This window comes from Vanessa atalanta, chromosome 27 (genome assembly GCF_905147765.1).
Source record: "Vanessa atalanta chromosome 27, ilVanAtal1.2, whole genome shotgun sequence".
In the NCBI taxonomy this organism is placed as follows: domain Eukaryota; kingdom Metazoa; phylum Arthropoda; class Insecta; order Lepidoptera; family Nymphalidae; genus Vanessa; species Vanessa atalanta.
In genome coordinates, this window is record NC_061897.1 from 73,759 (window position 1) to 84,025 (window position 10,267).

At 38.4% G+C, this 10,267-nt stretch overlaps 1 protein-coding gene across 1 annotated transcript; it reads left to right on the top strand.

The window, feature by feature from the left end:
- The first annotated feature begins 215 nt into the window (after window positions 1-215).
- Window positions 216-7,341, top strand: LOC125074391 (glutamic acid-rich protein-like). Its single transcript, XM_047685711.1, has 14 exons — window positions 216-294; window positions 929-1,049; window positions 1,524-1,619; window positions 2,009-2,143; window positions 2,324-2,483; window positions 2,804-2,856; window positions 3,139-3,238; window positions 3,617-3,682; window positions 4,598-4,669; window positions 5,036-5,190; window positions 5,330-5,437; window positions 6,256-6,403; window positions 6,865-6,981; window positions 7,225-7,341. Exons 1-14 carry the CDS (start codon window positions 216-218, stop codon window positions 7,339-7,341), a joined length of 1,527 nt encoding a protein of 508 aa, XP_047541667.1.
- Window positions 7,342-10,267: the final 2,926 nt, after the last annotated feature.

Consider the following 10,267-nt stretch of genomic DNA (forward strand, 5'->3'; position numbering starts at 1 on the left):
TTTAGATTATCCCGTCCAGACAGACGCGGTGGAAGGACTTTGTTTTATAATTGGAGTGATACAAAATTAAAAACACAATGAAAATTGAGCTCATTTCTACCGCGACAGTACCGCAGAGCGCCTTGCATTGTCTGAACGCTGTTGACATTTTCACATTGCGGAAAAACCTAAAGGATAGAAAGCACCGAGACTTATGTGACGCTGCTTGGCTTAAGATGTTTAAGTTTATAAGTGCGATATGCTTCACAGCCGTCGCAACGGCCGGTCCGGCGACAGAATCTTACAAGGACCAATGTGAGTAAATATGTTTACAACTGAATATATACTAACTTAAAGATTAATCTCGAAGTATTTATATTCTCATTGAGCTAGTTTATTTAGTAGTAGTTCTTTGGTGTACCATAACATCTAAGGCATAAATTGCAAGACCGTCGACGCCGTATGCTATGTGCCGTAACGACAAACGGCAAGACGCTTTCTAATGCAGTAATGGCGCGTTTAATAGAAAATCAAAGTACTCTGTATCCAAGTAAGCTCCTAAAAGCACTTTTGAAGTACTACAGTGTTGAATTAAATGTAAACCTACCACCGGTTCGGAAAGTAGATTCTACTGAGAAGAACCGCCAAGAGACTCAAAAGTTACTCTTTCCCGCCATTTTAATTACAGAGTATGTCAGTAAAAAACAATCAAATTTTTATATATTTATTGTCTGTAAATTGCCTCTTTAAAAAAATCGGGCGGGGCTTATATTGTTCCAAAATTTAAATTTATACACCCATACATGGTATGGTTACAAGACACAAATCTTGATCGCATGGAATGGTAGCAAGATTTGCGAAGTTGTTTAAATATATCGACAATAAAAACTAAAATCGAATTATCTCTTCTTATAAATTTTTATTTATAATTATTATTATAAATGAACAGTTTGCACGGATCCACGGACGATGACGAAACACGCCGCGTACACGGAGTGGGCAGACGCCTACTCGTGTTCGCGTCACCGTTGTCAGCCGGGGGGGCGCAACCTAGCCATTTACACTGTGGGGTGAGTAATCAAAACATTACTTAAACTGAGGGCGTCGATAAGCTGACCGGCGATTTAAAATCATCACTTTTTTACATCATATTACATTAACAGCCTGTAAATTCCTCCTCTCCCTTTGTGGCGAACGTTTGGAGCATATTCCACTACGCTGCTCCAATGCGGGTTTGTTGAATACACATGTGGCAGAATTTCGTTTAAAATAGACACATGCAGGTTTCGTCACGATGTTTTCCTTCACCGTCGAGCACGAGATGAGTTATAAACACAAATTAAGCACATGAAAATTCAGTGGTGCTTACCTGGGTTTCAACCCGAAATCATCGGTTAAGATGAACGCATTCTAATCACTGGGCCATCTCGGCTCTTAAATCATCACTAACTTGACATAATAAAATTTGTAAAATGCCGGCAGTTTTTGAGACACCAGCTTAATCAATATTACATTATATTGGGCTAACGTTATTTGAACAACAGCTGTAAGCGCGTGGAAGCTCCCGAGTCCGCCATAGAATGCGAGGAGGTCGTGGAGGATACCAACATGCAGTTCCCGTACTGCTGCACGAGGCTCAGGTGAGACGCCTTCAAGCTAACTTCTAATATGTACTTCATACATTTTTGTTGTGATTTTATTGATAGATGGTTTGATTCAATACACCGTCTGTAAACCGACCCTAAAGGTGCGCCAGTCTTATCAAATATTTACAATTATATACAATTATATATTATATATATAATATTATAGCCAGTATTTTATCGTCTATAAACAGATAGACGATACCAATATTCTCTCAAACTGAAAAAGCACTTCCTAAAATTAATTCCAGCTTTCATATTTTCCAGATTTCAGATACTAATAGAATCGATAAATGTTATATTACATATATAATGAGCAATTTGGTTTGAGATCTCCTTAGAAGTTACAATTGCTTTAATTGTCATATAAAATATGTTTTGTGAAGATGTCTGGTGGTGGTTCGGGGAGAGGTCTGGACGAGGGTGCTGGGCCAGCCCTGGGAGACGCTGCCGGCCGCGCCCTGGAGCCATATGTACAAGATGAAGAAACCGCCGCCATCTGATGAACATTTTGGAAATAAGTTAGTATTTATGTTTATATACACGTGTCAGTGCGCTCGAGTGAGACTAGAGCGATGTTGCAAATGATGAGACGTGAGCGAGTAACATTCGGTCGAATTCGATGCAAATTTTAAGTTCGTGACGTTTCAGGGAAATATTTCTGACGTAGAAAGTTTAATTTCAGTCAAAGCATGTTACAGAAACATCGCAACGGGCCCCATATACGAAATACAATCGGACGTGGAACAGAAGTCGCAAGACCAAATGTTGAGATCGTCGAAAAAAGTGACTCCGGCGCCCGACTGCGACGAGCCCGCGCCGCGCGCCGCGCCCGCGCCCGCGCCCGCGCCCGACATCGTGGTACGCGCACTCGTACCCACTACAATAATTATGATTTTGGGATAAAATTCCGCAGGCATATTCAACTATGCCTACAAAAACGTTAAAAAATAATATAAGGGTTACTTTACAGTTCAATAATAAACAAATGTTTAAAAAGCGCGGAGTAAGTATTTTTTTTTGTAACTCTGACATTGCTTTGAAGCGATACCATCAATGTTCGTGTTTAAATGGCGTTTTGTTTTCGGCGAAGTCGTTATCGAAAGCTTGGAACGAATTAAAGCGAATATAAATAATGAAAAATCTTTGGTTTTTGTTGATTCAGTTTTTTTTTTCCTCAGATCGCACTATCCACTTCAAACGATGAAAAGCCACAGAAAAGTGATAAGACGAGGTCAGTAACATTAGTTAATTTTACAACCAAATTACATCGACTACAATATTAAAAAGTAAAACATTGGAAACTAAAAGTACTAGTTTAACATAATTTAGCAAGACCGCGTAAGTGCCCTACTGCTGTGAAATCATCTCATATTCTACCTTAAAGTTTACTTCACCACGCTTCTCCTCAGAGAGTAGACAAAGGTACAGGTGGTACCAATAGAGAGATTGAAACCATCTCGATAGTAAAGATACAATATTAGCAAATTATAAAATTAACGTTGTCGATCTTTAGGCACAAACGCGTCAAGAAACCACAATCAAGGTCTGAAGCCATCGAAGAGAACAGAGATCATAATGAAGTGGACTTCGAAGACACGCCTGCCAATGATAAGGTTACAAACGTTTCTATTCATAATTCTCAGCTCTTCAACACGATTGTGAAGTCAGCACCTTTTAAATAAACTTCAGAGACGTCCAGCATAGTTGTACAGTTCCTGATGATATATAAAATTAATTCCGTCGATTAAACTTTCAAAATAGAAATTTTGGTAATATGCTATACGAATTTCGAGAATTTGACTAAATAAGTGTCAAAATCTATTGAGGTTTATGTTCCAAGCATGTTTTATCAAAATTTCACACATCTTAAGAAATACCGAGCTCTAATGGCTAAAACCTTGGTTTGCCTTGGTAACTATAATTGCACCGCAGCTAACATTAAATAATTGGAGTCTAATTAGACTCCAATTAATCGAAGTTTATGATTTCAGTTACAAGACACGTCAGATGAGAAGACGTTGGATGGGTTCGGAGTTACACAAAACATACAACCGAAGGTAAACGTATCCGCCTCTCTTTGTCCCAAATATAACGAGCGCCGTGAGCGCCCTACCAGCGACATTTCGTGATGTGATCAGTGGGACTAGACCAAGTCAAAACGATTGTCGATTTCATTTATTTATGGGAGAGGCCAAATTTTCATGTGGATTACTTTTTATTTATTTATAAAGGGTAAGTGGACTGGCGATTAGGGCACTTGATGACTAGTGGTCAGTATTGGCCATTAGAGCACATTAAAGCTATAAGAAATATTGTCTATACACCGATGAGTACCTTGGCGAAGCGACATCGATCGTCTATCTTTGCTCAAGTAACAATAATTTCTATACCATTTGGTATTTTCTACAAACCATCCTTCCATTTCTAGAATCCATCAATGTACCAGGGCGACATAAGTTCAAGGATGGACCGTTTAGTCCCCGTATTACAAATCTCATAAACTCATCACTTTATCTGGATATAGTGTGCAGTCCCGCCCGCTGACATTGTCATCAGTAACTACAACAGCAAACACATACCGATTACTCAATATACTTTATTCAAGTAGGCTTTTACAAGCACTTTTAAATCGTAATTTTACAAACTATATTAAGTGAAGCTACCACCGGTTTGGAACGCAGATTCTACCGAGAAGAACCGATAAGTGGCTTATACGGGTGAGGATCATAAATTTCGAATTTTAATTCGGCAGGTTCGAATTTTAAATCCTTAGTTATCAGTGCCAGGCCATAATAGATCTTTCGAACGATACGTATGACATGAGGAAGTTAAAGTTATAGCCGTGGTTCTATATCGGCACGATTGACACTTTTATTTATCCAAATATAATGTGTAGATGAAACTGATGAAAATAAAATATAATGAAAATGAAATATAATGAACTGTAGGATAATCTTATTTTACATGTTCAGGCAATTTGGACTGACATTCCTCAAAACCAGTGGAACGAGCACGATCCGGCAATGGACGTCGAAAGTCAACGAGTAAGTTAAACTTCTTATCGTTGCTTATCTTGTCCACTAATTAACAATATTCTCATGTTACATAACATTTTCTCTGAGTAGGTACTACTTACTTGCCATTTATCATACCCACAAACAGCACGATTAGATCTTTATTTATATAAGAATTATTAACATAAAGTCCTTAAATATATACAAAAATGAATTTAAAAAAGTACCGTATAAATCATGATCGCGTGGAACGGTAGCAAGGATGCTAGCAGCATATCCCCGTTGAATTGCAATTCCGACCCTCTAAATCGCAATTAGCATTTATTTTGTCAATAAATGTTAAATAATTAAACTTTCTCTATATTTGAAGTATGTAATTATTTGTAAATCTTACAGAATCCGGACGAAAAGAAAGAAAAGTCATCCGGTCTCCAGGCACTGGTGGACGCGATCGGGAACCGGATGAGAGATATTGAAAATGTCGTCCAGAGGATGACCGAGAAAGTCCACAATAAGCTACCCGAAAATGATCTGTCCAGTGCGGAGAAACGGTGAGTACACGACCCAAGGGTTATTGAGCGCTATTTAGTGATGTTTTGTTAATAAATAATACAATCACGATCAAATTCCGAAAATAATATATTATACTAGTCTTATCATAAAGTTGACGTATCGTAACTTGAATTCCAGTTCTGAGGGGGGAACAGACAAACGGGTCCATAAAGCTGATAAAGAAAATATCAAGGACGAATTTGAGAAACCGAAAAAACCCAACACTGATAATGAACACTACAAAAGGTATTTGAAATTAAAACTATTTACTCTGTTTCTGTTTACGAGATGACGCTGAAAGAAAATAAAAATAAGGAATTACTTAAATTACATTTTAAAAAAATATATTTTTTTTAAATTTTTAATTGATAGCTGGCAATACTCTTTTACCCGCGGTCACTCGACACCGTTTGCTTGAATAACGCTTCTTCGATCATATGTATTTATATAATAGGTACAAGAAAGACATAACAATATGCTTTTAGTATTTTCGGCGATTTATCTGCGAGCGCTCTCACGCTGAGACCATTCACCTGTAATGTAACAATCTAAGATTCGGTTTTCAGCATTCGCCTACCGTCAACTCAGTTACACTGTAATAATCGAATCTTTTTCTTCACTGATGTAATAAAACAAATTACAAAATGCCAGTTTATTTTTAAGAAATAGGCAAATGGGCCACCTTATGGTAACTGGTCACCACCGCCCATTGGCATTACGGCGCTGTAAGATTTTAATCTTTCCTTATATCTCCAATGCGCCACTGAACTTGAGAACTAAGTTATTATGACCCTTGTGCCTGTTACACTGGCTAATTTATCCGGAACACGACAATACAAAGTAAGTTGCTGCTTGACGGTAGAACATATGATGACTGGATAGTTCCTACCCAGATGGGCTCGGTCAAAGCCCTGCCGCTATGTAGGTTGCGCCCTGCTACGCCCAGTTCTTCTCATTCACTTCTGTGAATGTGGCGATCTCGATCTTCGAACCGTTTCAGTTAATGATCACGTACGACAACTATCTTAAAATAAACCAATTTCCCTTGATTTTCAATCCGTCAGGTTCACAGTAAAGAACCGCGGCAGCAAGTACCTGCGCAGCGCGACCGACGTGACCAGCGAGCAGCCTCTGTTTGTCGAAGACACCAACCTGAACGGGTACTTCAGCGACGCCAGCAACAGCGTAGTAAGACGAGCCAGTGCACCCAAGGTTAGTAAGAGTCTTCGGATTCTCTGTCTCGTTGGTTTCGTGACGGCTGCATATCCTGAGGACATACTTCCTTGGAGTTCCTGGAGTTAAACAAACAGAACTTATAATGACATTGTGATGGCCCACCTCAGCGCAGCTATAATTTTGTACTCCCGTGCCCCAGATATCACGTTACTCCGCCACTTAAATCCCTGAGCCCGCGACTGGCTCCGTTGCCTAAATCAGGACAATTTCGTCTTTTATTACCACCCAACAAGTATCATGTTAATAAGTTATATAAATAGTACGAGCATATTAATGTGTCTTGAAGTGCTTACAAGAGAGATACTTTAGATGAGTCGATCAGCATTTTGAATGAAAATTTAGCAAAATGCTTCCTTAGGTCACCTCTCCTGTGATACAAAGATTCCCTTCGAAATGTCGAAAGGTTATTTAATGTTAACAAACACTCGTGTGGGCAGGAGCCCGCGCCGACGTACGTGGCGCCCGTGGACAGCCGGCGCCGCGCGCACGCGCCCGACGCGTCCGCCGAGGCCGAGCGCCGCCACCGGAAGCGCGCGCACAAGAAGAAGCGCAAGGTGAGCCGCGCTCGCGCCGCCGCAGCGACACGGTGGGTGCACCGGTGCGGGCTGGGTTAGGTTAGGTTGTATTTATAAATACATTTATAAAACCTGACCTACCCGATATCGGTGCATTCGCGGATTGTTTTTGCTGCGGCGGTGTTGAGGCATAAATACGTACTAATCAAATAAAACGAGATTTAGACGAACAATTTTACCAATTGTGATATTACTAACAGATGTTTACTTTGTATTCAACAGAACAAAACTCACAAGAAGCACCGCGGTAAAGAGGACAAGAAGAAGCGTTTCAACAAGCTGACCTCTGTGGAATTGGACAAGAACGTTGTATCCTTAGAAGACAGCAGCGTTCTCTAAATAGATTTAACTGATTTTTGTAAATTCTTCTTCTATTTCAAAGAAATCACACGTTGAGTTCTAACCGCTGAGAGAGTGTGTTCCCGACCGGTCTGTAATCGAATGAAGGATACTTTGAAGACGAAGAATTTACTATAAGAGTATCGTTACTTATAGTTTATTTGTCTATCGAATAATGTCATTTTGTCAACATACAACAAATTATATGAATTCTTATAAGCGATACATACATGTCGCACTCTTAGTAAAACATCGACAGAACTCAAAATTTGAAAGATAATGATTATTATAAAATAATAGCGCATTAATAAATTCTTGGAACTGATAACATCTTATGGGAGGGTAAACAGCTTCGTTACGTAACGCGTTACGGCGCCTGTCTGCCTGGATTCTCTTTCACTTGCGCTTTCTCTTTCTTCAATTGATGAACGAGAGATTATCACCAAACAGCAGTACTCAGTATTGTTGGGATCCAGTTTGAAGTGTGAGTGAGCCAGTATAACTATAGGCACAAGGTCCATAGCATCTGAGTTCCCACGGTTGGTGGCACATTGGCGATGTGAGGAATGGTTAATATTTCTTACAGCGCCATTCGGTCTATGGTGATCACTTACCACCAGGAGGCCCATTTGCACTTCTGCCTGCCTATAACATAATACCTTTGATTTATTTACTACAACTAAAAGGTTATATATTTAAGACAATACGAGTAGTTTTAATTTTGTGTCACGATTTTTAGTTACAACTCCAAAATGGTATTTACACAGAAACAATTAACGTCAATTACCAAAAGTCAGTGATTTTGAGTTCGGTCAATATTTAATTAAGAGCGCTAATGTTTTGTGGTAAGTTTGTCATTAAGATTGTGGAATGGAGTCGACGAGTGATTTTGTGTTTTCGATTCATCTTAAACGCCTTATCACTCGTTGAAAAGAATACTCCATAAGTTTTGTTATGTTACTTAAATTCATCGAGATTGTTAAGTTTCATCTTGTGATAAATATTTTTAAATTTATAATTAGCCTTAAGTACGTCTTCGGTGTTTATATTAAGACAAATGCCTGTATTACTATAAAGATTTTATATAAATCATTATTTTATTCGTTAACAAGGGACATATATATCGAGATTCTTGCCGTTTCTTCTCGCTGGAAGCTGCTTTCCGAAACGGTGGTAGCATTTAAATATCGACGATTCAACAAAAGCCTCATTGTGAAATATACTTGAATAAAATTGATTTGATTGATTGATATTAATAAGCGATTTATTAGCATCGAGTTTGATTTAATATAATAATAATGATATACATGTGTTTCAGAAAAAAATCTCAGACTATTGCTCAAACCAACAGATACACTGTATTAGGTTGTTGCTACGGCTAGTTGCTGCCATAGTTGCTGATACTTAAGTAGACCAAAGCCACGGCGTGGGTCTAAGAAACAATAATAAATCGATATACCGCTCTTTTCTTGTGATAAGTAACCGTCGATTTGAGGCAGAATGAAAAGCAGAATCTGTCAAGAGTACTGTCCGAAAGCCAAACGGCGCGGCAACAGTTAGTAGTAACAATGCACGCCTCTGATTGCGACTACTACAAAATCTTTAATCCGGGCCCTATAATTTGATATTTTATTTTAGAAATAACTTTCTGTTATCGTTACTTTTAAAAGCCTAAATTGGCTATCACAATCTGTAACAATCTGTTCCCAGGGATCGACATGTCGAACAGATTGTTACAGACATTAAGTATTAAATTAGTGCCATGTAGAAAACTCGGAAAATTGGAAAGAGTAAAAGTCAAAGTTAATACATTTTGCCTTTTTACTGTTTAACATTAAATTATTAACACTAAACCAATTTACTATTTCAGAGAGAGCATTGTTCACGTCGTCATATATTGAAAGACATATTTTTATTTTAAAATTAAAGAAGTATCATCAACAAACAATACTATCTCGAGTTTATCACCTAGGAGATGTGGCAGGTCATTTATATAAACAAGGAAGAGAAATGGTCCAAGAATTGATCCTTGAGGGAGCCCCACAGTAACTGGAGACCCGGGAGATCTCTTTCCATTTACATCAATCCCCCTCTCGATTATTTGGCCTCATAGCCTATGTAGGACTAGAAAGGAGCCTAGGAGGCTAGGGCCGAGGCCCTATGGCACTCAGGAATATGGATCCCCGTCGCACAATTTTTTCTTTTATTTTTGTCGTTGTAAGCCCACCCTTACCACATGGTTCTCATCGCACCACACATTACAAAAAACTATATGGTATAAGCCTTTCGGGGGTCACTTGACAATGTGATCCACGGGCACGTGCCTGTGCCACTATGGTAAAGACGGTATTGACCCAAACACAACTATACTATATAAATACTTCAGTAAATTTACTCGGTACTGAGACTTCGAACAAGCCCGCCTCAGTAGGTACCACCCACTCCAGATATTCTACCTCCAAATAGTAATACTTAGTTCAGGTACAAGGGACATAACATCTTAGCTCCCAGGGTTGGTGACTAAATGTTGATAAAGGAATATTTCTACGGGCTTTGGTGACTACTTATCACCGCGCCAAGGCTCGGCTGCCTACCTGTCATAAAAAATAATAATAAGCCAAAATGTTTTTGGATCTGCATTATTATTTAACAATGACAAATGTTTTATTTCCTTATATACTTGCAATGAGTAGTAAAATGTGTTACGAATTCGATATACGATTGATATGAGTCAAAGAAAACAAAATAATGCATCTAATTTTAAGACTATTTATTCAAAACATAACAAGAAATCAATCAATACATTATTTACAATCAAAAATGCAAAATATAATACAATTTAATTCCACTGCAGTTGATTTTTAAACTACATTACATGTACTCTAAAAAAAGCTTAAATTTAATTACTAATTTTGTAAACAAATGC